Here is a 27618-nt window from a genome sequence, read left to right as displayed (position 1 = left end):
GTCATGGCTCTGGAGACTGTGAAGGGCAAGAAGCACCTTGGGGGGGTGTGGGAAGTGGACTTAACCAGGGGGGTGCGCAGAAATGATGACCAGGGACCGTGCCAGGTTTTGCTGCTCCTAAGAGCACACTGCGGCCCGGGCAGGCACAAAATGCAACAGGTGGTGTGTCTAAGGTCAGGCAGAGCTGGCAGAATGGCAAGAAAGCAGAGGTAAGGGGCTGGGGACAAACTGGAGGGAAGGGGTTGCCCCTGATCAGGCTAGACTTGGAGTTGAGAGGAGTCACAGACTGAATACATTCACACTCCTCAACTCAAATTATTTTAAATGAACTAATGGAGTAACATAAGATTTAGCATACCCAGGCCTTGCTTCCTGTGCCAGGAGCCAGTGAATACCATGGGGTCACCTAACCTCAGGTGCCCCATCTCGGCTCCCAACAGTCAGGTCCCTTCTCTTTTTGTCCACTAGAGGGCAGATGGCATTTTATTCATAGCACCCAAGGGGTGTGCTCAGCAGTCTGGATGCTCACTTTTTTATTCTTAGTCAAATTCTAGAACCTGGTCTGTCTCTCACCTGCCCCCCAACACACCTGTGCCAGGTGCTCCTGCTATGACAGATCACATGTGGTCCCAGACACTACATGCCTACTTTAACCATGGAGTGTGGTGATGCAGGGAAGCCTAGGAATGCCCTCCAAACCCCACCCCTCCTTCAGGACTCCAGGGTCCTCACATCCTGAAGCATCTCCCAACAACTCCCTCGCACACTCACAGCCCTCCAAGCACTCTGATCTCCCAGCTCAGGGAAGAAGCAGTATTCACATTTAATTTCCAGGTTTAAACAGTCAGGCCCAATAATTGATGCCACTAGAGTTCTGGTTCTGTTATCAGTTAAAAAAAAAATTTAAACCACAATATCTCCCAAATTTCTCTCTGTACTTCTTTTTTATTAAATGTTATGTGAACTTCCTGAGACGATGTTTGAACCATCAGGAGACATAGTGGCCTGCTATGGACTTTTTGCATCTTTAGATCACACGCCAATGCTCTGGTGCCATCTCACACGAGTACTATGTCTTTAGTACTTTAGGCATAAAAACATAAAGGGAAAGAGCTGGGTTTACCCTCTAATCCATTTCTTGTTCTATTGCTCCATCTGCTGGCCAGCTCATAGAACATCTTCACCAACCTTTAAGTCCTTCCTGGAAAAGTTAATCTCCATATGGTACTCATTCCAAATTGTGTCCCAAAAGTGAAAGCACGTGTGAAACCATTTTTTCTTTTCAAGTGTCTTGCCTTTTCTCGTCATTTATCTAAATGTGAATGACTCCAGAATCTCAGATCTTGCCCCAAATTTCTCAGACTCCTCTAAGCAAAAGAACGATTTGGCATCACTTTTAAAACACAAATTCCTAGCTCCCATCCCAAACCTACCAAATAAGGATTATCTGGGAACTTATATTTTTCTAAGTTTACCCAGTAGGTTTTACACTCAGTCTAGTATGGGAAACAACTGAAATTTAGCCCACCCCCTTGAGAATCCCTTAGGAGACTGTAGAATAGGGAGCTTCCTAGTTTGACAAATAAGCCTGTCCCATTTTACAAGACTTAACTGGAATGACTTTGCCTCAGTGAGGAGGGCACCTAGCTCGGGGTGGATCCCAACGAGCTTCTTCTAGCTCACCTGCAACCGCTTAGACCTTTAGCGAGTCCCACCTGAGGGAATGCTAGCCCTCCAGGTGAATCTGAGGCAGGTAAAGCCTCCCTGCGGGGCTGGGTCTCCTGCACGCTCCAGATGCACACCTCGTGGATTTGGAAAGCTGCTTTTAGGTACCCGCCTCCTGGCACTGGAGACAGTTTTATTTTCCTTGAGGACAAACTTCGAACCCCTTTTCTGATGGAAGAAACAGCCTGTGATTTCACGGGCCAGCCCACAGCTGAGTCCACTCTTCCACCCCAGGGCGCCCTCCGGATGCCCAGCTGTGCACAACCTCCACGCCCACGCAGGGCCGCCACGTGCTCCGGGCCGCTCGGCCCGCGGGGGCGAGGCCATGTAGCCCCACCCCGGGAAACGGCCACCCGCGCGGCAGCCAATCAGGGCGCAGCGCGCGCGCCGCGCCGTTGGCTCGGGAGTCACGTGCTCTGCTGCCGCCTCGCTCCAGACCGTGTACGTCCGCGGTAAAGGAGGGCCGCGCCGTGCAGCCCGGGAGTCCGGAGCGAGCCCGCGGCGAGGCCGGGGCTCCAGGGCGGCGGGGCAGCGGCGCGAGGCGGCGGAGGGATCGGGCCGTTGCGGCTGTTGGCGGTGCGACCCCGCGGGTGCGAGGCGGCGCGCTCTCCTGAGGTGGCCCTGCTCCTTCGGCTAGGCGGCTGTGACCCCGCTCCCCAGTGCCTGCGGCCTGAGTCCGCACCCAGTGAGGCAGGCGAGGCCGCGGGCGGGCGGGGTCTCCACGGGTCTCCTCTCCCTGTGTGCTCACCCGTGCGTGCACCCCCACCTGTACCTGCACCCCGCCTCTCCCTGTGCGCCCACCTGTGCCTGCACCCCACCTCTTCCTATGTGCCCACCTGTGCCTGCACCCCGCCTCCCCCTGTGCGCCCACCCGGCCTCTCCCTGTGCACCCACTCATGCCTGCACCCTGCCTTTCCCTGTGTTCCCAACCTGTACCTGCACCCCATCTCTCCCTGTGCGCCTACCCGTGCCTGCACCAGTAATACCACCTGAGTCCGCACCCCCATGGGTACCTGCACTCCCACCTCTACCTTGTCCCACCCCTATGGCACCAGTATCCCCACCCCACTCTCTACCTGTTCCTGCATCTGCCCACGGGTCACTAAACCTGTCCTTTGTTTCGTTGCCGTCCTGAGGTGGTTGACCAACCTGAGTCAGGCCGTTGACCATGACTGGGGGAGTTAGGGTGCTTCCATACTGGGTTACCCAACACAGTTGCATGGTCCAGACCCCTTTTTAGGCTAGGGAGGTAAAGGAGTGGGTGCAAGAAAAGGCTTTGCCTTCCTAGGGGGCTGGGAGTCGGGAGCTGGAAAGTAGGGAAGTATTGGCATAAAAGGGACCCTGCTGGGGTGACCTTAGAGCAGTCTGGGAGGCAGGAGGCTTCCCTATGGTTTGGGCTGGGCCTTCCTAGGGGGGCCAGTGAGCTCAGGGCTGGGTATAGGGGGAGAAAGGGGGAGGCTGTGTGATAGGACAAGGATTTGCTGTGCTTTCTAATTCCACCGGAAGTGTGGTCCAAAACTACCTACAATGTTTTTCTTTTTTTATTGTGGCAAAATAGTAACAAATTTGCCATCTTAGCCACTTTTAAATACATTACAGCGGTTTTTGCTAGTTGCCTCTTGTTTTGAAGTTAAAGTTGATAAATCATTTTGACTTAAATGCTCTCTAGCTAGTGTAGTTGTTGGAAGCACAAACTTAATTTCTCTCGTTAGGTGTGCCTACACCAACATCCAGATTGGGATATTTTTGTAAGTGAAAGGAGACCAAGCTGAAAAGTGAAGTTCCCTGGGTAAGCTGGACAAGGTGCACTTGTTTACGTGAACAGTACTCTGCAGTGCTGCTCAACCTGGGGTCATGAGAACCATCCAGAGGACTGCTGCAAACAGGTCCAGCTTGGGCTGGATGAAGGGGACTCCCCCATCCCCCATACACACGACCATGTTTCCAGCAAGTTGCAGACACAGCCAGCCAGAGACCACTTTGAGAACTGCTCTGTTACTTAAGAGTATTCCCTATTGAGAGGGCAGTTCAGCTTATTGCTAGTTTGATTTGGGGTTTTTAAAAAGATATTTGCATGATTATTGCACTGGACTAGGTGAGAAGGACCAAATTGTGGTGAGCCCCCTGTGTGGCTATCACGTGTGAGGCAGAGCCCTTGCCTCATAGCTAGGAGGCCTCAGGTCTGGTCTGAACCAGAAGGCTAGGTACCATGTGGTGTAGTGGCTGCTGCAGCTGGTGGACAGCCTTGAGGAACGTGGGGGAATAATACCGCTGATGTGGGCCTTAGAAGAGAATGAGCCAGACTCTTCTAGTTTAGAAAAGGTGTGGTGAGCCATGGTGTAGGGGATTCAGGGGCTTGACTGTGGCTGCCGGGGGAGGGGCTCTTGCTGAGTCTCAGCGGCAGGTGAGTTGAGAGTGCTTGGGCAGCCCTTCTCCTGGGCGTGTTGTGAATGCAGCGTTTCGGGCGAGATTTTGTACGAGATGCAACGTGCTGGCCTCTGAAGGTTGCCTTGTGTAACCCGAGTGGGAACTGATGTTTTAGAGTGTGTGGCTTGCTCACAGTCACCTGTCTGCAACAGGCAGCAGCTGGTTTGGGCACTGGAGCTCAGGAGCTATTGCCTTCTCTGTGGCAGGTGAGAGGTGATGAATCTGAAGCCTTCTCATGGTGGACTCTTCTGAATGCAGCTGTAGGAACAGTTTAGAAATACAGACCCATCATTTCTCTTCAGAGGCAAAGGGTGCTGATGTCCTTTCAGGAATGAGATGCAGTTGAGGAGGAGGGAGAAGTTGGGGGGCAGGAGCCAAGCAGATACAGCAAGTGTGCAGAAGGAAGAGCCCAGGGGCTTGCTGGAAACATGCCAGTTTTGTGACAGATTATACCAGGGTGTGCAGTACCCAGGTGGAGAGCCTGTTGCCATCACTGAATTCTCGGGACACTTTGCCCCTCCTGCGTCAGTCCATACTGATTCTCTTGGAAACTAAACCTTGTGTTGAAATGTTTTCCACTTGGCCCTACCACCTGGGACAGTGGCCAGGCCAGCTTGTGGGATGTAGGAATGGGTGTTTCCCTGAGAAACTGCTGAGAAGAGTCCAGCATGTGTGATAATCGAGGAGCTTATCTTAGGATCTTAATGTTTAAAGGTAACCTTGTAGGAATGGCCAGACGTGATTATGCATGACATTGTCTTCACAATTATTTCCTCTCTAGAAAAGATGACTGGGCGAGCCAGAGCCAGAGCCCGGGGAAGGGCCCGCGGTCAGGAGACGGCACAGCATGTAGGGGCAGCCGCGGTGAGCACTGTTTTTTTCTGCCTCATAAGGGTCTTAGAGACCATTGACCACCTTGGGCTCCCATGTAGCTCAATGGTAGAGCCCTTGCCTAGTAGCTGGGAGGCCCCAGGTCTGATCTCCAGCACCAATAAATAAATATCCAAAACAGCTTTGTTCTGGGAAGAAGCTGAGAACTGAGCACCTGTCTGACAAACTGGCTCTTGACATCATTTGTGACTCTTGCCTCAAAGGCATTTCTTTTTTAAAACAGAACACTCGGGAATCTGGGAGGTGGTGTTTGAGTGGCTGGGACTGGGTTAATCTGGTCTCGCTGGTACCTGGGCTCTTGACCTGAGAGTGGCTCTTCTTTGTGCATCAGCAGAGTCAGCAGCCAGGGTACATTCAGCAGAGACCTCAGCAGCCACCAGCAGAAGGGGACTTGGTCGGCCGAGGACGGCAGAGAGGAGCAGCAGGAGCCACAGCCAAGCCACCAGGTGGAGGAGAGTGGGAGGGACCTGGAGCAGCCATGGGGTGTGCAGTGCTGGCCCTGGGCAGCTCTTACAGGGCCCAGCAGGTCTCTGCATAGCCCACAGGTGCTGGGGGCACCAAATTTCTTTTCTGCTTGAAAACAAAGACTGTAGACTTGCCAAGGCCTATAGTAGTGATTACAAAGTGATTAAATTTCAAATCACTCATCAGTTTGCTTATTGTGCCTAAATAAGCCATTTTAGACCATTTCTTGGCATCATTAGTAATCGCATCAAAAGCTGGGCTAACTTGAGTAGAGAACTAAAAGCAGTTACATGTCTGATGGTGAGGAGGTTCCACGTCGTGTGGTAGGCTTGGGTCTTCCATTATGGGTTCTGGGTGTGAACCTGGTCAGCCCCCCGTTGCTGCAGCTCCACGTGGCATGACAGATGTCAGGAGATACCAGGGTGGAGGTCTTTAAAACTCCAGATAGTAGAAGCCTGGCCAGGGGTCTCCCCGCAGAGGGGTGCCATGGAGATGTGCCATGGGGAGCAGCCCTCCGCAGGAGGGCATAACACTGCCATTCTCTTTCAGCCTGGCATTGCCCATGTGCTCCATCTTCCCTCTTTTCTTTCAAGAGCTCCAGATTTCAGCTGGGTTTCAGGAGCTGTCGTTGGCCGAGAGAGGAGGGCGGCGCAGGGACTTTCATGACCTCGGTGTGAACACCAGACAGAACCTCGACCATGTCAAGGAGTCCAAAACAGGTGAGTGGGCAGAACATTTCAGAAGGTCATGTTCAGGCTCAAAGAACCTAGACCATGCATGTCAAGGAGTCCAGGACAGAGTTGGCAGACCATTTCAGGAGGTCACTTCCAGCACAAGGCAGGGAATGGAAGCGTATTGTCTTACTGTTTGTATGAAGCCCTCAGCGTTGATGGAATGGCTGGGGTGTCTGGGACTGCACACCGTGTTACTGTATTAGGTAGTACATGGGACCCTTCAACACCATTTGCCTTAGAGACAGCTGGTTTTTGATGTGAATCCCTTGGTCCAGGGAGGGTTTGTTCCCAAACACTGGACTTCTCTAGAAGTCCCTGAACAAGTAGGATAGTGGTGCCCAAGTCCGGGCTCTGGGAACCGGATGCTGACTGCTGCTCTGAGCTCTGTTCTCAGAAGGCAAGATTCCAGGAAGGACACTCTGGACTTGTGCTAACCAAGTGTGGCTGGCTCTGCAGGATCTTCAGGCATCATAGTGAGGCTGAGCACCAACCACTTCCGGCTGACCTCCCGTCCCCAGTGGGCACTCTACCAGTACCACATCGACTACAACCCGCTGATGGAGGCCAGGAGGCTCCGCTCTGCGCTCCTCTTCCAGCATGAAGATCTCATTGGAAGGTGTCATGCTTTTGATGGAACAATATTATTTTTACCTAAAAGACTACAGCACAAGGTTATTTCACATGTCTGGGTGGGGAAAGGGTGATGGGGATTTTGGAAGAGGCCCTGGGGGTCTCCTGTCCATTGCCCTGTGGCTACCCCAGAGGCCACACTGGCATCACGTGCCTTTGTCAAGTCCACCAGGAAACTGAAGGACTACAGTAAATTGTGATGGGGGCTCGCTCACTCTTCCTCCTAGCCCTTTTCTAAAAGTGCCATTAAAAAATGTACTTCTTAGGCCTGGGGATGGGTGTAGTTCAGTGGTAATGCGTTTGCCTGGAATGCACGTGAGGCCATGGGTTATGTCCCCAGTACTGCAGTCCATCCGTCCTTCAATGATGACTTTAGGGTTGCCTTATTAAAGAGGCACTGTGTACTGGGCTTGGTTTCCATAAGAATTGGAAGCTGGTCTCCCACCCCGTTGGCTGCAGGTCACAGAAGTGTTCAGCCAAACCCGGAATGGAGAGCATGTCCGGATCACCATCACGCTGACCAATGAGCTCCCACCCACATCGCCAACCTGTCTGCAGTTTTATAACATCATATTCAGGAGGTGAGTGTGGTTAAACTCTTTTGAGTATTTTATTAAGGATTTAAAACACAGAAAAGCTGGAAGAAGTGTATAGGGAATACATGTGCACCTGTTACCTGGGCTTTGCCATGTTGGGTGAGCCAGTGTCTCTGGATTGCCATGATTTTAACTGTCATGTCTTATCATCCCAGGTGGGAATGATAACCTAGGAAAACAGATTGAGCAACAAATATGCCACTTAGGGTAATTTTTAGAATAATGTGTTTTAAGAACTTTTTCCTTTTTGAGAAAATAGGTGAATGATTAGAACATTCGAAGATTATATATATATATGTAAAAACTATGTAAAGGCCTCCAAGTTCTAGGTTTTGATCCACAACCTGGCTTTATGCCCTGTGTGACTTCATTGCAATATTCCTGGGATTGAAACCGGGGCTGGATGGGTTCAGGTGTGGTTTATCAGCATGCAGTTTGCTTCAAGCCAGCCCTTAACTTTAATTTCCCTGTTTGTGTTGATGTCAGGTCCTCAAAACCCTGCCTGTGCTGGGCCAGGGTCACCCTTCCCTGGGGGGCTCTGGTTGGGAGGGGTGGGTGAGACCTCTCCACACCTTCCTATGGCGAGAGATGACAGCAGCTGGCTCGTACTGGTCGTCAGTGTGCATACCATATCTTCCAAAGCTAAAATAAAGACATGCTGGCAGAGAGTTTATTTTCTGGGTGACAAGAATCTGAAGGCTGAATAATGGGCTATGATACTTGGATTTGTAATTTACCTTTTAAAATTGCTCATAGAAAATTGTCCCTTATTTTGAATTAATGTGATTGGTACATCTATAGATTTCCAATCAAGGCTGGCAGGGTGGCTCTGCAGAGGGCTGCCTGGTCAGCACCATGCCTTCCCAGCCTCAGCTGCTGGGCCTAAGGAGCCTCAGGCAGCAAGCAAACACCAGGGCTGGCTTCCAGGAGAACCTAACTGATAGACATGCAAATCGGAATTTCATGTAATTCGTGTGTCTTGGGATCTCTTTTCCCAAACTCTGAAACATTTGGAACTCGTTGCTGGGTCCCAGGCACATGAGGACCAGTCCTGCCCAGAGCAGCCTGCTGTCCCATAGGCAGGACTGGATGCTTTCCACCCTCACTTTTATAACTACTCACTTTCTACTTCCCAGGCTCTTGAAAATCATGAATTTGCAACAAATTGGACGGAACTATTATAACCCAAGTGACCCTATTGATATTCCAAATCATAGGTTTGTATGAAATGGGAAATCCTACGTTTTTCTCTGCACAGACTTTGAGAGTGGTGGTCTGATGTGACAGTATCTCTAATGGTGCATGTCACATAGGGGAACATGTAACTTGGTTTGCCTAAGAAGTCACCCTGCAATACTTGGATTCAAGGACAAAGCAACATAATAACATTGATGTTGCCAGAGATGCATAAGCATCTATCCAGCACTCAGTTTGAGCTTTGCCCTCCGGTGATGAGGTCCCCAGGCAGAAGTCACTGTGCTGTCACAGCTATGGCCCAGGTGGTTTGGGTTTGTTGTGATGCAGGCACTTGCAGCAGGTGGATCAGTGTAAAGGAGAGCCCAATCAAGTTCATGTGTTTGTTTAGAAGGGAACCTCTAAACGATCATTACTACCATATGAGGCTATTGAAGCCTTGAAAGGTCTCTTTGGAGCCGAGGGACCCAACTTGAAGTAGCTTGCACTGGTGTCTGGGCCCCCGTGACCAGCGCTGTCCTCAACAGGTTGGTGATCTGGCCTGGCTTCACCACTTCCATCCTTCAGTACGAGAACAACATTATGCTGTGTACCGATGTCAGCCACAAAGTGCTGCGCAGTGAGACGGTGCTGGACTTCATGTTCAACCTGTACCACCAGACAGAGGAGCACAAGTTTCAGGAACAAGTTTCCAAGGAGCTGATAGGGCTGATTGTTCTGACCAAGTAAGCCTGCTCTTTAAGTGCAGCACCTCCTTCGCGCAAGCCTTCAGGGCATGTGGCTTTCTAGTTCTGTGATGCGCGAGGTGGAGGGGGGTATGTGGGAGAAAGGGGCCACTTGTCACCCTTCTGGGGTCAGTGTCTGGGGAACATGACCAGGATACTGGTGATGCCAGAGAAGTAGGCTGCCTGGTCCTGCTTTGTCATCTTCCCTGTGTTTCTGCCGAATGCTTGTCCTCTGGTGCTTGGCCCACAGGTATAATAACAAGACATACAGGGTAGATGATATCGACTGGGACCAGAATCCAAAGAGCACCTTCAAGAAGGCAGATGGCTCGGAGGTCAGCTTCCTGGAGTACTACCGGAAGGTACGAGGCCAGCCCTGCAGGCCTGTCACCTAGCTCCCCCATGAACATGCACACCACACACACTCCACTGGGCAGTATGGTGCCACGATGAGAAGCACCTCCCAGCTTCCCTTCTCTAGCAGAAGGAAAGACCAAAGTTGAACTTGGCATAGGGAGACAGACAGGTGGTAAATGTGCTGAGTAACAGCTCACTTGGATCCTTTGTGCTGTAGGCAGCATTTCAGCCAACTTCATCTGGGGCCCAGGGTCACAGCTGGTCCACCTTGGCACCCGCTGTGCTAGTATCCTGTGGGGAACTCTAGCTTTGGATTCACATGTGTAAGGTTCAAATGGGCTTTTTGGGTTTCTGGGAAGTCTCCTGACCCAGCCTTGTGAAGGAGGGGCATGGTCATTACCACACCAGCAGGGTCAGAAGGTAGCAGAAGAGACTGCTGGTGGGCAGAGAAGAGTGTCCACACGGGAGTGCTGGAGGGCAGCAGACATGCTCTGACCTGCAGAAGACCACCTGCTTTGACCACCGTATTACCAGTAAAGGAAGTTATCTCTCGAGTACTGTCAGTTCATTCCTTCAAACCTGTCTTTAAAACCTGTCTGAAACATATTTTATTTTTGTACCTTCATTGGAGTGTTTTCTGTTCCTGAGAGTCTGGGCACATGAGCTCTTGCCATGTGTGTCCTCCGTGGAAGGTGCACCACCAGCAGCCTTGGGTGGTCCTCAGCTGCCTGCTGGGACTACTGCTCAGGGGCCTGGGAGGGACAGGGGTCATCACAGCTTCTCCTGCTGCTGTCCCCAGCCTCCACACTCCCAGGGACTCCAACTATACCTGTTTAAATCCCTGTAGTCAGAAGTGGCTGTGGGGACTGAGCTGTGCCTTTTAGTGGTCACTGTTGGGGATGGGAGAGGTCAGTGCTTGTCATCAGCAAATAGAGACGAGAGCAGCTGGAAATTGGGTGTCAATATGAAGTGAGGCCAGGGGAGACAAGCCACCTGCAGGTGGTTCTCTGCACGTCACCACTGCTGCTGCTCTGCCCAGCACCCTGGGTGACCTCCAGCCTTATTCTTGGGCTTCAGGGCGTGGGTAGTTTCAGCCCAGGTATGTCTTTACTCAGCTGCCTCCTTGTTCTAAGTGTCTGGATGTCTCAGACACTGCGTGAGGTGTGCCCAGCCCCTCTATGCATGCAGGGATGGCACCCCAGCAGGGACTTCCTGGTCACACCCAGTGCTGTGGAAGACTGCAGAGGGCTGCTGTGCTGGTTACTGCAGTGCCACCATCTCGTCCCCCCTTCCCTGGTTTCAGGCCTGCTATTGCCTTTGCTCCCAGGCTCTCCTGCTGTGACATGTTTTCACTCTGATATTGCCCTTCTAAGGCAGCGAGGCTGCCCTTCCTGCTGTGTGGTCCTCAGGACTGGTTGCAACCCTCCTGACGACCACAGGCTCTGCCAGACTCCCTTTGCTGTGCTCTGCCTCCTTGGCCCTGGTGCTGACCTGGATTCAGCTTCTGGTGCCTTGGGATGAGGGTGGCCCAGGGGTGGTGTACCTGGTTAACTGTGGCAGACACAACTAATGGGCGAGGCTGGGGGTGGGTGTTTGATAGGTCCTTGGGACTTTTGGTGGACATGCAGGTGCAGTGGTGAGTGGTCTTGGGGAGAAAGGTGAAATCTAGAAGACATTGGAGCAGAAGAGGGGGGTTTTCGGGGTAGTCATCAGGGCCAGGAACCTGAAACAGAAATGAGTGCTGTGCTTCAGGTATAGGGGAAGTATAGTAGGAGCTGGCAGGTAACTCTTGACCTGGATGGCAGGGCCAGGCTGGAACCTGGTCCCTTCATTCAGACTGGAATGAGGCCCAGGTAGGTGTCTGGGCTCTCGAAGTCAGTCATGGCTACGCCATGTTCCTCCCTCTCTGTTCAGTGGGATTGTGTGAGTTTTTAAAAAGTGATTATAAATTAAGTGGGATGTTAAAGATGTGGGGGCTCCAGGAAATGACAGGAAGGAGAGTCTGGATGACACAGGGAAGGAGCTGAAGTGAGAATTCAAGTGGTCTTTGGAGGGTCTGGGATGGTGGAACCGGGCCCAAGCCCATGTATGCTGACATTGTGTCTAGGTGTCGTGAGCATCTGTACTTTTGTCCCCCCTTCCCAAGTTGGAGGCAGGGATCGACTCCCCAACTGAAGCCTTCAAAGCCCCCGTGTGCTGAGGGCTCCTCGCCTGCACTCCTGGAGATCCCACCAGGGTGTCCCTCTCAACCACGGGCCATTTGTCCACTCTGCTGAGCTCGAAACTGCTCTCCTGGCTGGCCTAGTTTGTGGGGAGAGGAGAGGTGATTAGTCCCAGTAGAGTTAGAAGTGCATGTTCATGCTGTGCTTGAAAACCACCCTGCCACTTGGCCTTGCTCTTGCCCTTGCCCTTACCCTTAATTAAGAGTCAGAGTCACACCTCTGTCTCCAGGTGACCTGTCCCTGGTGATCACCTCCCCTCTTCCTGTCCTGAGCAGCAGTATAACCAAGAGATCACCGACCTGAAGCAGCCAGTCCTGGTCAGCCAGCCCAAAAGGAGAAGGGGTCCCGGGGGCACGTTGCCTGGCCCTGCCATGCTCATCCCTGAGCTCTGCTACCTCACAGGTAGGCTGCCCAACTCCTGGGCCACTGTCCCAGAGTACAGCCACTCCCCAGGCTCCTTCACCTGCAGCCCTCCTAGCAACCCTGTGGGGGTGGCTTCCCCTCCTGGGCACCCCCTTCCCAAACCTGCCTTGCTTCAGAGCTCGGTACAGGAAGTTCACCCCTCTGTGCTTTGTGTGCAGGTCTCACTGACAAGATGAGGAATGACTTCAATGTGATGAAGGACCTGGCAGTGCACACACGGCTGACTCCTGAGCAGCGGCAGCGGGAGGTGGGCCGCCTCATTGACTACATCCACAAGTAGGTGCCTGGCGCGGCCACTGCGTGTCCACAGGGTCTGGGCTCCTGTGCGGCCTTGTTGCAAAGCCTGTATTTTGCTCCTCAGTGAGCCAAACACTTTGAATAAAGCTTCACTTCAGTCCTATTGGGAGAAGGGGCTGGCTAGAGGAGGGGGCGTTGGGGCAGATCTCTGCCCTACGTAAGACTTGCTCTGAGCAGCAGGAGTTTGGGTCTCAGGGTTCTAAACTGAAGGTGTCCTGGAGAGAAGGGGAGGAATGGGGAGCTTGCCCTGCGCAACCTCAGCTGAGGCAGCCCTGAGTGCACTCTGCACACGTGTCCACTGGGGCTCAGCACGAGCTTGTTTTCCACTTGCAGAGATGACAACGTGCAGAGGGAGCTTCGAGACTGGGGGTTGAGCTTCGACTCCAACTTACTGTCTTTCTCAGGACGAATTTTGCAAGCTGAAAAGATTCACCAAGGTGGAAAAACAGTAAGACAGTTTTTAAGGCAGTGGATCAAGTGAGACATAGGCCAGACTAGGGTGAAGCTAGTGGGCATAGCCTAAGCACCAAACTGGCCCTCTGGTGAGTTGTCACCAGCTGCCACATCGTCATGACCTACACACACCAGAGCACTCGGCAGCCCTGGGACCTGGCCTAAAGGGGACTTGGCTGTTTTCTCAAGTGACCCCAATTACTGAGATAAGGTGCAGCAGAGCAGTGTTATCTGACTCGCACGTCATGTGTCCCTGAAGCACAACTTTTTACATGGAAAACTACAGATCTAATTGATGTTCTGTGTGGACAGTTTGTAGATGTGTGTGCTGTTGTACCTTTCACATTCAGAAAGGGGAAAGCACGTATTCTGGAAGATCTTTTATGTAATCATAATGTTGCAAATTCCCAATACTTTAAATCATCTTCTAGCCAACTCTGCCCTTCCACTGTCACAGCTGGGAGCAGCATTGTCAGATAATGGAATAGTGTGATGCAGTCATTTCTGATGTCCTTTGTAGAGATCACAAAAAGATGTGTCCCTCCATGGGGACCCTTGGGGAGCAGGCCAAGCAGTGGCATTGTCCCTGAGGGCCACCATAGGGCCACTGCCGCCTCTGCCCAGCTAGCAGCTGGGTTATAGCTTGGTTTCAACATCAGACACTCAGTCAAGTAGTTTGACTTTCAAGTCTTATTTTTTGTTTTTCGTAAGAACACCTGTCCTTGAAAGACTTTGGCAGAGAAGAAGGCAAGTTCACCTGAGGCACCTGGGCAGTGCCTGGGGGAGCTAGTGAAGTGGCATGGGTGCACTTGAAACAGGTGCCACTGTCTTCCGGGCACATTTGAGTGTTTCCCCCTCAGGTGTTTCCTCTGCTGCTGGCTGCAGCTCAAGCATAGTGGCCTAAGGGTCACAGTAGCTGTGGCAGAATCATGAGGACTTTCTGGCTGTGTCCTCGGGAGTACACAGCAGGCTCACAGCATCTCTGAACTTTTTTCTAGTTTGACTACAATCCACAGTTTGCAGACTGGTCAAAAGAAACAAGGGGCGCACCGCTGATCAGCGTCAAGCCACTGGATAACTGGCTGCTCGTCTACACGCGCAGGAACTACGAAGCTGCCAACTCGCTGATCCAAAATCTTTTCAAGGTGACACCAGCCATGGGCATACAGATGAAAAAGGCAATCATGTAAGCAATCACGTCACTTCTTAAGAAAGTGAGGCATCGTTCCCGGAGGGGTGGGGCTCAGAGCTCCCAACTGGTTATGCTGAAGAGTCCCCAGGGCTCCCGGGGATGCTCAGGCAGGACAGATTGCACTGATGCTGCCAGCCTGGTTCTGTGCAGCAGCCTCTTGCCTAACAGGCAGTTCTGGGCATTTTATTTCATATTCTGTGCAGAAATGTGTCGCGAGTTGCAGCCTCTAGGACAGTTGTATGCGCAGCGTGACCTTTGCTTCCTTTTCTGAATGTCGGCCTGTGTGCTTCCACTGCAGGATTGAAGTGGACGATAGAACCGAGTCCTACCTGCGCGTCTTGCAGCAAAAGGTTACATCAGATACCCAGATAGTAAGTGGCCGCTGGGCCTTGGATGCGCTGGGTGGGGCATGTTCAAGTGACGTCTGCAAGTCCTGGAACTTGGAGCTCCTTCTCCAGGCGTCAGCCCTGGGCCCCCAGATGAGCCACAGAACATGCCCTTCCCTCCACATGGCAGCTGATCTGGTGCTGCTATGTGCCTGGGAACCTGGCACAGGCTCTGCCAGGGATGAGGAAGGGGAGGAAACAAGGCTATCTTAAGTTTGTTCTGACTCGAAGGCTTTGATTATCCTAGAAAATTTTGGGAAAAAGACAAAGTGGGTCAGTGGTGGTGTTCCACACAGGCGGCAGTGTAGCTACGCAGAAATGGGCAGGGACTGCCCAGGGCGCAGCTTGCGGCTCCCAGAGATTGTGAAGATCAGCATCCAGGCCACCAGGAAATCCAGGGCACTGGGGCCCCACTCCTGAGAGGTGTCCCCTTGGTCTTGGTTCAAGTGTCTGTGTATGACCAGCCCCTGGGGGGAGTGATGTAAGAAGGTGTGGAGCAGTGTGCTGTCTGAGGCTCCTCAGTCATGGCATTTGGCCCCTGCGAGCTCTGGAGGGGCAGAGGACATGGCAGGTGGTCTTCTTGCATCCCTGGTTTGGACTTGAGCAGTGTTGGCTTTCCTATTCCTGTTGCAGTCTGTAGTGGGGGCAGTCAGAGTGTGAGGTCTGGCGCTGGACCCTGGCCTGTACCCTGGCCTGGCCACTGGCGTGACCCTGGCAGTGCCTGGGTGGCATCTCCACACATGAAAGCACTGGAGGCAGTGCCCACAGTGGTCGGTCCTGCATGGACTCTGTGAGAACCCAGTGCTGCCAGCCGCCTGGCTCTGCCCCGTGGTCCCACCCACGCCCCTCCAGTGCAGTCTAGAGTCCCAGCGAATCTCCTGAAATCCATGAAAGGAAAATCATCCCCCACTTCCTGGCTGGAAGGCCTTGGGCCACAGGCTTCCTGACACATGTAGTCCACAGGGCACTGGGCTGCAGACACTGTCCCTCCTGCAGAGAGGGTCCTCTTGCTGTGGATGTTGCCCTCTTTGTGCTATGGCCCTGCCTTGGTGGCCTGCGGTTGGCTTGCTCGCTCACACACCCAGACACGCTCTTTTATTGCCTGTATGTTTTCTGGCAAAGGTTTCACTTAAAAATTTGCAGCAAGCTTTCTCTGTTCCAGTGTTCTCTGCACCCAGAAATTCTGTGGAGATGGACATTGTGTGGATCATCCTGTTTGGCATGAAGGGCATGGCCTTTGCAAACACCAGGCTGTATCTGAGTCTGAGTGGTGGGGGCTGGATCCCCCATTCCCACAGAACCTCCTGTTCAGGGTTGGGGGAAGTGATGGCAGGTGAGGCAGGAGGTGGTGGTCCCCTGAGGAACTCCACACTCCAGACCTGGGAGGGGTATTCTGCACTCTGCTCAGAAGGTCCCTTGAATCCAGGCTTCTCCACTTAGCAGACAGTGTGCCTATTCTATTGTCTGGCTGGGTCCCTGCCTTGTCAAGTCCCGAGGCTGCTGTTGCTGTTCATCTCTGGCAGTTGGCAGCTCCTATTTTCTAGTCAGATTCATGACCTGAAACTATGATGGCCAATGCATAGCAGTTTAGTAAATTCCTGTTGCTTTTACACTGTACCATAAAGTTGCAGAGAGCATGTGTGCAGGTTACCACCAGCAGACGGCAGCATGGGGTGAGTGCTATGCAGGAGGGAGAGGGCCTCTTGGGGAGGAATGAGGGTTGGAGGGGAAGCCATGCTGAGCTATTCTAGGAGCCCACATGCTGGCCGTTTCTAGAGAACATCGCAGGGCAACGCCCAGCTCTGGGAAGCTGGACACAGTGCCTCCTGCACCCTGGATGTTCACTTGTAGCCCTGGTAGGCCTCTGACAAGGGACAAGGACATATTCCACATGGCTTTCAGCCCAGGGAAGGGTTGGCTCCATCTCATCAGCCCCTGGTTCAGCCCTTCTTTTTGTCCTTGGATGCCACAGGCAGATAACAGCTGTGTTGCCTGGAACAGTGCACGTGCCCAGGTAGACAGCAACTTTCTTGGAGACCATAGAAAAACAAGGCTCTGGGATCTGTGGGGAGACGACAGTGAGTTCATGAGCTGGATTCAGCTCCAAAACTTAAACCTGCAGCCCTAGAATTTGGGTGGTGCATGGAGATGTGGTGCTTCACCTTGGCCTCAGGATGGTCCACGGACTTCTAGGAAGACTCCTGCCTGGGTCAGGTGACCCCAAGCTTTCAGGATCGTAAGCCGTGGTCCTACATGGACTGGAGTAACTAGACTGTGTCTGCTTGGGAGTCCTTGCCAGCTAGCGCTGTCCTGAGTCCTTCCAGGCTGGTCCTGGAGCATGCCTGGCTCCATGAGTGCGTCTAAGGACGTCCCACCATGGCCACACAGTCAGCTTGACAAGCTCTCTGCCCTGGGCCAGCTGCCATGTGCAGGCCTGGATGTTGTTGCTATCCTACTAATGAGCTACCTGACAGACACCCAGCAGAGCTTGTGCAGGTGGACCTCACAGTCTGCCCCTGAGCTTGCTGTCTGCTCTCAGCCCAGTCCTAACCTTCACACTCCTGGCTGCTTGTGACGAGGTCATCCCCTTGTTTGTAGGTTGTTTGTCTGTTGTCAAGTAATCGGAAGGACAAATATGATGCCATCAAAAAGTACTTGTGTACGGACTGCCCCACCCCAAGCCAGTGTGTGGTGGCCCGGACCCTGGGCAAACAGCAGACGGTCATGGCCATCGCCACCAAGATTGCCCTGCAGATGAACTGCAAGATGGGCGGTGAGCTCTGGCGAGTGGACATGCCGGTGAGCTGGGCTCGTGGTGGGCGAGATGTTCAGTGGGCATTAAGAAAGGCGCATCTTTTTTCTGTGGTGCCGTTGTTCAGTTGTTTCTAAAACAGCGATATTCATGTTAAAGCTGAAGCTGGCAATGATAGTTGGCATTGATTGTTACCATGACACCACAGCTGGACGGAGGTCAATTGCAGGATTTGTGGCCAGCATCAATGAAGGGATGACCCGGTGAGTGAGACCCCATGTCGCCATGGGGATGGACGCTATGACAAGACAGGTGAGTCCTGAGCTGGGCCCTGCTGCGGGCCTGTGAGTACATTCTGCTTCATCCTGGTGGAAGGAAAGGGCAGCACCTGCCCACCCTGCCCTCCACTGCCCTCAGTACCGTGCTCAGAGGCATTCTGGGTCGCATGTCCTTTCATCTCAGTAAAGGTGGCCCAGTCTCAAAATTTCCTGGTTAGCTATTTTTATTGGCCACTGAGATGGGACTTCAGATTTCCAATGTAGAGAAAACAGTTCACTGGCCACTTGTATTCCTGCACTGTAGACCCACTCTTCAGGGTTCTCCTGGGAACTGAGTGGATTGCCGGGTGCAGAAGCTGTCGGCATCACTGGTGGGTGGGTGCCAGCCTTGATCTTGAGAAGAGCAAGACCCCTAAGGGTGACTTCTCAGGAGCAGGGCAGTGGGATTCTGGCTTATCTCCTGCTTTCTCCCCAGCACAGGGAAGTACGTGGTTGGTTTTTAATTGGAGAAAACTTATTTTGAGAGTTACAAGGGATTTAATGGTCTCCTGCCGCTTCTGCTTATTTATTTAAGGAGACATTAGGAGACCCCTTAAAGGAGGTGGCAGACATGACACATGCCCCTGAGAGCAGGTAGCTGTAGAGCAGCTGGGAGGGGAAGCTAGAGGCTGTGGGCCTCACTGGTCACACTTTTCCCTGAACAGCTGGTTCTCACGATGTGTCTTTCAAGATCGTGGACAGGAGCTGGTAGATGGGCTCAAGGTGTGCTTGCAAGGTAGGCCTGCGCGCTCCCTTCTGTCCTGGAGCATACTCAGGAGCGAGCCCTGGGCTGGTGTCTTGGGAAGTGTGCCCAGGGTGGGGGAAAGGCTGCGTCCCCGGCCCACTTGTGATGGCCCCATGCTGCCCACAGCGGCTCTGAGGGCCTGGAACAGCTGTAATGAATACATGCCCAGCCGCATCATCGTGTACCGGGATGGTGTCGGGGACGGCCAGCTGAAGACCCTGGTCAACTACGAGGTCCCACAGTTCCTGGATTGCCTCAAGTCCGTTGGTAGAGGCTACAAGTAAGCACACCAACAGGCCCGCCATTGCTGTCACAAATTTACCCTTTAGTCTTTGAAACTGTTTCATCTTGGGCAAAGGTAAGTGACCGCCACACAGGGCTGCCTTCCAGCACTGGCTGGCGAGTTTGTGGCTCCCGTGCCCTGGCTCATGGGCACAGGCCTCTGGTGGGACGAGTATTGTTGCACACTGTCCTGGAGTTTCCGTGGACAGTGCTGTAGTAGGCAGCAGGGGAGAGCACTGTGTCCAAGACAAGGGTCAGGTTGATGCGGCATCACCCTGTGAGCGGGACAGGGGAGAGGCTCACCCTGGCCACCGCAAGGAGCAGTGGAGAGTACACAGTACTTAGGAGCTCACAAAAATAGTAAATAGTGCTTCCAGGAAAAAGCTTCACCTTTGTGTATAAAAGAAAAATAGTGTCGGATTATTTCTCACTGCTGAGAAACTTGGTCTGCGTGTCAGAGTTTTTAACTTATTCTCTGGGACCACGATGTCTGTCATTGGTGGACATATCAGTCCGACCCTCTGTGGAGAAGCATCGTGGTCATCTGATGTGGGGGGAGTGCCTGATGTAAGAACAAGTCAGAAAGGCATTGGTGTCACGTCCAAGTCGGCTGAACCTTCCTTGTGCTGTCACAAGACCAGCGTCACCTACCCAGTGCTAGCTGCTGAGGCAAGTGCTTATTTTGGGTATTCTAGAGTCCTGTCAATAGTCACCATAGACCCTGCTCGAAGCCCATCTCGAGGGTGGACAGGCTTGAGGGCTTGAGATGGGCCACGGTTCTTCAGCACGTGGGTCTCATTGGGCCCTGGTGTCACGTGGGTCTCATTGGGCCCTGGTGTCGGCCCTGGTGCCATGTGCAGAGCCATCGTGGGGATGGGGGCAGGACTGGCAGCAGCAGAGCTCTGTGGGCCAAGGGTGGTGCTTCTCGGTCCCCCGCTGACCTGCTGCTGAGGAAGTCAGTCAGGTCTGGCTGGACGTCAGTTCCCATGTGGGCTCGCAGACTCCTCCCTGCTCGGTTCTCACTGGAGAAACTGGAGTGCTGAGTCAGGTGTTCCTGGAGCCTTTGCTGAGCAGCCCATCAGCTGGGACCTGAGGTGTCCAGGCCCCCAGGGACCTGCATTCACCTGCAGTAACAGAGGCACCGCCCATCCTGGTGTTGGCCAAGAGCTGCTAGGAACAGTCGTCTCCTGAGGCTTTGTGTGTCCTTGTCACCGACTCCTGCATGGATTGTGTGCACACAAGTGCCCCTGGCCCAGGGGCAGAGGAAAGGGGCCTTTCAGAGGTGCCAGGCCAGGGTTGCATGGGAGGATCAGGGACAGGCCGTGGGCTCCAGCTAGTAGTGTGGTTCCGCTCTGTGGGAGAGCCTTCTGGGCCTGTGTGCATAATGCGGCCCACTGATGGGCCCTGAAACAATGACCAGGAGCATCTGTCGCCCCTGCAGCCCTAGCATGCTGGGAGCTAACGAGTTTGGAAAGTGGTGGGTTAGACTTGAGGCTGCGGATGGAGCCGCCTGCCAGGTGTCCAAAATGAGGAGCTTTTCTACACAGTAGGAAGTACCCACTGCAGAGTGTCCTCTGGGCCTGACAGGGCTGCCTGTGCTCTGTCCTAGGCACACTCGCTGCCTGGCCCTACCTGCACTTCACTCCTGGCCCTTGGCCCTGTCCAGGGCATGATGGGAAAGGGACAAGCCTGTCACAGGAGTGCCTTAGAAGTGGGATGCACTGATTGTGATCATGTCCACCCTTTGAAGCCCTAGGCTGACGGTGATCGTGGTCAAGAAGCGTGTGAATGCCAGGTTCTTCGCCCAGTCTGGAGGACGACTTCAGAACCCACTTCCGGGAACAGTCATCGATGTAGAGGTCACACGACCTGAGTGGTGAGTGCTCCGATGCTCGGCCTCTGTGAGCTTGGTTTTGTAGCCATTAGTGGACAGGTCCTGTCTCAGGCCTGTACCCTACCTCCCACAGACACCTGTTTTTCAGGTACCTTGCTCTGACATGTCCACTGAGGCTGGGATTCCCTAGTGTTGGGCCTCAGAGCACAGCTGCTGGCCCGCTGCCTCTGGGAGCCTTGCTGTGCATGTTAGCTGTTAGCTTTTCTCGCTGTGACCCAGTGCTCACCAACAGCCTGGGGGAGAGGTTTATCCTGGATCTGTCCTCAGCGGTCAGTCTGCGGTCAGTGGGCTCCATTTCTCTGGGCCGAGGCGAGGCAGCAGCACATCATGGCAAAAGAGCATGGTGGAGGAAAGCAGTGAGAAGCAGAGAGCAAGCAGGTGCCAGGGACGAGTCGGTCCCCAGTGGCATGCCCCAGTGACCACCTCCTCCACCATGCCATGCCACACCTTCCTGCAGAAGTCCTTTCAAATTATTAGTCCTTCAACTGGCTTAACCCCTGATGAGGTCACAGTCCTCGTGATCCTGTCACTTCACCCCTGAGCACCCCTATGTCGCCTCATGTGAGGTTTCCAGGGCACATCTTGCGCCCAGACCATGATATCATCTGTGGCATTACTCACAGGCAGTTTAAGGACAGGAACCTCTCGATGTGTGACAAGCATGTAGTTTCTGAAGGTGAGACGGCTACAAGGAGAGGGGCTTGTGCAGCTGCACTGTGTGTGAGGCCCAAGTGCCAGCCCAGGGCCTCTGTCGGGTCCAGAGCGCTGTTGGTTTTTGGTGTAGCCCGTAAAGCTCCCAGTAATAAGCTGAGTCTTCACCACGGCAGCCCCTACGGGAGGGAAGAGGAAAGGGGTCTGTCTTTCCCGGCAGGGTTCGCAAGCCTGTGTAAAGAAGGCAGCCCCGGGGCTGGGGCTGAGTGGTAGAGTGCTTGCCTAGCATGTGAGAGGCCCTGGGTTTGATCCTCGGAACCACATAAAAATGAATAAATAAAAAGGTATTGTGTCCAACTATAACTAAAAAATAAATATTTAAAAAACAAAGGCAGCCCTGCTCTGGACAAAGCCAGGCCCACTGCAGTTTGCATACAGAACACTTCTGTATGGACGTGAGGTTACTGCTGGGTGTCCCAGATTCTGAACGAGAGGTGACAAAGACTATAGCACCCCAAATCTGATGCATTCCTAGCCCCAAGTGTTTTGAATAAGGGACATTGATTTTAACCTGTACTAACAATTTGGACAGGTGATATTAAAGACTGTATTCCATTTAGTCAGCTAGTTAACACTGTAACATGACAATGGACACAGTTTTTACTTTGAAATGTGCTGTTTGGGTATGCCACTCTCAGGCAGGTGCTTTGGGCAGTTCGGTAGGGTGCCGCTCTCGAGCAGGTGCTGTGGGCAGTTCGGGAGGATGGCACTCTATCAGAGGCACATCATCAGGCAGCAGAGTCGGGCTGAGGCTGACCTGGCCAGTGAGCTCCTGAAGGCTGTGCCAATGGCCCCCTATTTTCTAACCCAACGGCTTGATGCCAGAGCCCAAACAGGCTGTCTGGACGGGCAGGGAAAAGTCCAGGTGGGGTCGTGGAGTATGCCACGCTCCATGCTCTGCTCCAGGTGCGGTTCCAACCCTCGTGGCGGCTGGTGTCATTCAGCACATGTGACGGGCACCTCGGGTGGACTCTGGGCCTCACTGGCTTGTGGCATCGGAACAGGCTTGCACAGATGGGAACTCGGGCTGATCTCACTCTGCCCTGGTGTCTGTCTGTCCCTTTTGGGCAAGTCACTTGCCATTTCTGACTTCCTTCTATCCCAAACAGAATCTACTGTAGATGATCCTGACATTCTAACATCTCTAGTTTTATGTCTCTTGGGAGGACACAGGTAACTGCAGAACCCTTTCCTCTGTCTCCACCTGGTCAGATGACAGCATCTCTATACTGATGTTTCATTGACGGCAAGACATGAAAACACCCTACGGTTAATTTCCCATGTTGTGTTCCTTGGTTTCATTCCTCACTTGGGTCTTATGCAAGTTCTATTTATGGTCCTTTACACACTTCTCTTTTAATCGGTGCTCTAAACTCTTACTGATGAAAATTAGTTACATTTTTGTTAAATAGCCATGGGTACAGTAAGAGGCATGGTCCTGGGTAGATGGCATTTGGGAAGTACCCCTGCCACAAGCCCCCTCCACGCCTCCGCACAGGGTCATGGCAGACGTTAAGTGAAGTTGCCTTCTGAACACCTTCTCATGGAAGCCTGTCCTTGGGCCTCGGGGAGCTGCTGGGATCTGGGCCCCTTGGGCAGCGTGAGATGGCAGGACCTCTGGGGGAAGAACAGCACAGCTCCGCCGTGGCATGCGAAGACGGCAGCCTTGCCGGCATTTACTGCACACAGGTATGACTTCTTCATCGTGAGCCAGGCTGTGCGGAGCGGGAGCGTGTCCCCGACACACTACAATGTCATCTATGACAGCAGTGGCCTGAAGCCCGACCACATCCAGCGGCTGACCTACAAGCTCTGCCACATCTACTACAACTGGCCGGTGAGCGGCAGGGGTGGGGCGGGTGGGTAGGCTCCTGAGGCCGGGACACAGCCCAGAGCGCCATCCAGTGACGGCTCCTCTCCCCGCCACAGGGTGTCATCCGTGTGCCCGCGCCCTGCCAGTACGCGCACAAGCTGGCCTTCCTGGTGGGCCAGAGCATCCACCGGGAGCCCAACCTCTCGCTCTCCAACCGCCTGTACTACCTCTGACGCGAGGCCGCCGGGCCTCCCTGCCGCAACTCCGGGATTTTAAATTTTTATTTTTTTTTAGCTATTATCTTTCTAGATGAGAAGGAAATTAGAAGATCTGAGTTTTATTTCTAGCATTGCTATTTAACTTTTTCTTTATTTTATAGGTAAAAAATTAAGATTTTATATTTTATCTTGTTTTCAAAAGTCTGTCATGATGATTTATTTTTAAAAAAATGTGGATATAGCACTTTGTATAGTTGACAGACTTTCTCTAAGTGTTGGACTTGCTTGGAAGTACTCTCAGGAGTGACCAAGTCCTACCTGTAAACCAGTATTAGCTTTATTTTTGAAATACTTATTTTGAACCTAAGGGAGGACAAAAAGGCATAAAACAGGGTGCTAAGTACAGTCGTAGGTAGGTTTTATTTGGGTATCTGATATCTCATGTTTTAAAGATAAAAGCTACCATTAAATGACCTACACAAATTAACATGCTCATTTTTTTCTTCTTTTTGGAGTTAGGTAGTATGGGGGTTTAAAAAAAAAAATTGGAAAGTTTTAAATTTTCATCCAAGAAAATATTTTAACATTCTTTAACAAAAGAGGTAGTGGTGAAGTTCTATATTAACATGACTATTTATTTCATTTTGCAACCAGGACATTATTCTATTTGTTGTAAAATAAAATAAAATTGCTCGACATCCTGAGTAACAATACAGCCTTGTGTGGGCAGTGTGCGTGTCCTTTCATTGCCCTGAGCAGTGGACAGGGCGATGTGCACGGGGACGCCACTGCTTCTCCACCAGGAGCTGGGCAGTCATAGCTGCAGTCCAGGTGAGGCTGGGCCGCGTGTAGTGGGCTCACTGTTAGCATCTCTGTGTTTGTAGTTCTTTCCAGCAACTTTTGCAAAGAGGAGGCTTGAAATTAATTGGTGCCGGTCGGGGAAGGCTGCAGACTCTGCTTGCAGGTGCCACGTGGGCCTGAACTGCAGTGCCACCCGTCATTCTCTGAAGTGGCCTGTCTGAGCCACACTGGGCCAGATCTTTCGCGCTGGTGCCTTTAGGATTCAGCCTCATTGATGTGACGGGGGAAATGTTTTCTGTTCCCCTTGGTCATGAAGCACTGTGGGGGGCTGGGATCCAGGCTGCTCAAGTGAGCATTATATGATGCATACGATGACGCTCCAGAGGCAGGGACACGCCCTCAGTGAGCAGGCCCTCGAGCCATGGAGAAGGGAGGGAACTCTCACCTTATGGCTGTGGAAGATGAATCCAGAGTGGTCATGTTTATTTCAGGATTTACTTAACGGCTAGTCAGCATCTTGGGTCATTAAACTCTTCTGAGAAGACTTAACGCTGTACCATAGAGGCAAAGGTCTTCCTGTCTTCAGAGCCATGAGAAACTGGTGACATTTCTGGAAATGTTGCCATTGTCCGTCACTGTGTCAGTGAAGACTGTGTGCAAGAGGCAGAAGGGCCTGCTATCCTCCAACTCCGGCATGGCTTGGCCGCCTCCTCTCCCGGAATCACAGTCGGTGCCAGGCAGACCCAGAACCAGGGCTTCTGGGGTGTGACCAGGGGAATGGAGAGTGGGCAGATACTCTTGGGAAGATGTGTAGGACCTGGCTCTTGTCCCTCTTGCCTTGGCTTTAGTTGGAACCTGGTGACCTTCCTGCATGAGGTGACAAGACGGTCACCAGGGTGAAGGTGTAAGTTTCAGCCCTGCCCAGGAGAAGGATGCCCTGTGGTAGGGTAGGAAGGCGGGATGGCCCACAGGACCTCCTCTGGTCTTGGAGTCTGGCCCCACAGCACCCTGAGGGGGAGACAGCCCAGCGGCCTCTGGGCCACGCCCTGACGTGCAGGGGACTGGCTGTGACCCCTGCAGAGCTGCCTCCTTGTGGACGTTCAGGCCGGAGATCACAGCCGTCCCTGGGTGCCCTACCTGCCACCTCAGGAAGCCGGTTCCCACTCACCTCGCAACCCACTGAATGCCACCTCGCTGCTGGCATGTCGTGCGGCCACCTGGCGGTGTGCTCTTGCCTCTTCTCCACTTGGCCCTCAGGAAGGCAGCCCAAGTGGGCAAAGCCCCACATCTGCCTGTGTCCCACGGGGGCTCCTGCCTCCCTGGGGAGCACAGGCATGGGCAGGCCTGTGGGCTCTGGCCTGGCTGCTCCAGGGCACCTGCTTGCTGCTGGGCACCTCCAGCACGCACTCCCAAGACCCCCTCAGGCCTCAGCTATCATATGGCCCCTGGGCCCCACCGTGCAGAGGGCCCCCTGCTTGGCCTCTGTCTTCCAGCCTTTGTGCCTGTTGAAACTGGGACCCCCAGCTCCAGCAGTCAACGGAGCCCCTACAGGCAATGTGTGCATTCAGCTCCCTCTTGTCTTCCCAGTGTTGAGATGATGCATGGCATATGAATGCCACCCGGGACGGCCCACCAGCCCCCAGTGCTCCTCCAGGTCGGCTGAGGACTCCACTGCAAACAGTGGTCCTGAGTCCTGGCTGCATAGTAGTTGCTGGAGGTGAGGTCCTCAGTTTGGGAGCACCTGGACGCAGACTCAGGTGGCAGGGGAGGCCATCACAGGGACGACAGGCAGCCCCAAGTGCCAGTCGCCGCCTGTCTCCACACCTGACCTGTGGCTTCCATGTAGTTTCCTGCCTGGCCTGCCCATCTTCCCTGACAAGGCCCAGACCCATCATGCCAAGCTGCAACCGGTGGCAGGAGAGGGACCTCTAGAGAGCCGTGGCGTCTGGCCCGAGTGGAGCAGATGCCATGGGCCTGGGCCTGCCCAGGAAGCGGCCAGCTCGCCTCCAAGGTGGGACCGTTGCTCTCACCCCTCTGCTGGGCCCCTCCCTGCTGGCCTTCAGGCTGGGACAGGAAGTGGCTGTGCTGTTGCTGTGCCTTCTCTTTGGATGGTGCCAGGAACTTCAGCCTCTCAGTTCCATTCTCACGCCCAGTGATGTGCCATGGAGAGTTCACTTACATATGTAGATGAACCCAGCTTGATGAGTTGGGCAAACACACCGTGTCCAGCACCCCAGGTATTGGGGATGTCTGTGCCCTCTTGCACGGGAAGTCCCTGTGTGCCCCTTAAGAAGGACCTTGCCACCTGGACCCCACACCCTGCCTGCCTCCTGCCTTCCCCAGAGTCGCCATGTGCTGACCCCTGGCCCCAGGTGTTCAAGACGGCATTCTAGGCTCACCTGTTGTACCATGGGCCAGGTGATGGCCCATCCTGTGGTCACCTCACAGTTTACTCCCCACCCGTCAGTGGGTATTTGGAGACTTAGAGTTTTGGGGCACCACAGACAATGAAGCATCTGTGCAGGTTTGACCCGAACATGTGTCTTCTCTGGGTGAGTCCACAGGCAGGATCCCAGGTCTATGGGGTGGGCGAGGGCTGCAGCCGCTCCCTCTCCCTGCACCCGCGAGCATTCCACAGCTGCACGTCAGCACCAGGTGCGTGTCAGTCCAGCCTGTGTCATGCTAAGTGGCATGGCCTCATTTTGGTTGTCATCCGCACTTCCCTGGTGACAATGATGCTGTAAGGACGTTCTCCACGCAGGTCTTCTGTGAGGTGCACATACCATGTTTTCCTCACAGTTGCTGGCTTGCAATTCTGTTTCTTGAGTATCATTCAAATAGAAGATGTTTTAAAATCTGGACTTGAGTCCCTTTGTTGGGGGTTTTAAAGACTGGCCATCTGCCTCCATGTGTAGCTGCTGGGATGTGTCCACTCTCTACACAAAAGCAAGAGTGAGTCGTCCGAATCCCCAGAGCAGCGCTCCTGTGCCGAGTGCAGGGACCTGCCCTGGGAGTCCTGGGGGACAGCCTGCAAGGCCAGTGGGGCCCACTCCCACCTGTGCCCAACCACACCTCAGACTTCCTGCGGGTGCACTTAGCACCCTGCCACTGGCAGGCTCCTGGAGCCCTACCTGGGGTGGCTTCAGAGAGTTAACGATTTTTGTTGAAATATTTAGCTTGGGTGAGGCTTACCTGACATTTGCTTGTTACAGAAGTAACATTTCACTGTGGAAATTTCTGGAATTACAAAGCAGAACAAAAACCATGAGATCACTATTGAGAAATGGCCTTCTCTCAAGCCCCCTGCCAGCTCAGCAGCACACTGTGATGAAGACTATGTCTGTTTCTGGAACTCTCCATTCAGTGTT

At 53.3% G+C, this 27618-nt stretch overlaps 1 protein-coding gene across 3 annotated transcripts; it reads left to right on the top strand.

The window, feature by feature from the left end:
* The first annotated feature begins 2271 nt into the window (after window positions 1–2271).
* On the top strand, window positions 2272–24164 carry Piwil1 (piwi like RNA-mediated gene silencing 1). Of its 3 annotated transcripts, none has more exons than XM_058579758.1 (21): window positions 2273–2410; window positions 4934–5016; window positions 5375–5489; window positions 6102–6227; window positions 6699–6913; window positions 7332–7453; window positions 8605–8685; window positions 9190–9387; window positions 9638–9749; window positions 12242–12368; window positions 12548–12665; window positions 13020–13134; window positions 14138–14325; window positions 14630–14702; window positions 17316–17516; window positions 17629–17732; window positions 18452–18522; window positions 18658–18811; window positions 20564–20689; window positions 23108–23255; window positions 23348–24164. In XM_058579758.1, the coding sequence occupies exons 2-21, from the start codon at window positions 4939–4941 to the stop codon at window positions 23462–23464; spliced, it is 2589 nt and encodes an 862-aa protein (XP_058435741.1). In that variant the 5' UTR covers window positions 2273–2410; window positions 4934–4938; the 3' UTR covers window positions 23465–24164. The 3 variants fall into 3 exon arrangements, with proteins under 3 accessions (XP_058435742.1, XP_058435741.1, XP_046301815.1); XM_046445859.2 differs by having other exon boundaries at window positions 5378–5489; window positions 23348–24163; XM_058579759.1 differs by lacking the exons at window positions 23108–23255; window positions 23348–24164 and adding an exon at window positions 22917–23095 and having other exon boundaries at window positions 2272–2410.
* The last annotated feature ends 3454 nt before the right edge of the window (window positions 24165–27618 follow it).

Source organism: Marmota monax, unplaced genomic scaffold, assembly GCF_021218885.2.
Source record: "Marmota monax isolate L192 unplaced genomic scaffold, Marmota_monax_Labrador192_F-V1.1 WCK01_AAM20220418_F8-fsc00200, whole genome shotgun sequence".
Lineage (NCBI taxonomy): Eukaryota > Metazoa > Chordata > Mammalia > Rodentia > Sciuridae > Marmota > Marmota monax.
Note: the sequence above shows the minus strand (reverse complement) of the source record. Positions and strands in the feature narration are given on the sequence as shown.

What these genes read in the sequence shown, in the direction of transcription:
- Piwil1 (XM_058579758.1), top strand. Translation starts at nt 4,939, where the DNA reads ATGACTGGGCGAGCCAGAGCCAGAGCCCGGGGAAGGGCCCGCGGTCAG. An exon ending in CAGATGAAAAAGGCAATCAT is followed by an intron (nt 14,326 to 14,629) that starts GTAAGCAATCAC and finishes CTTCCACTGCAG; the next exon opens with GATTGAAGTGGACGATAGAA. An exon ending in ATCAATGAAGGGATGACCCG is followed by an intron (nt 17,733 to 18,451) that starts GTGAGTGAGACC and finishes TTCCCTGAACAG; the next exon opens with CTGGTTCTCACGATGTGTCT.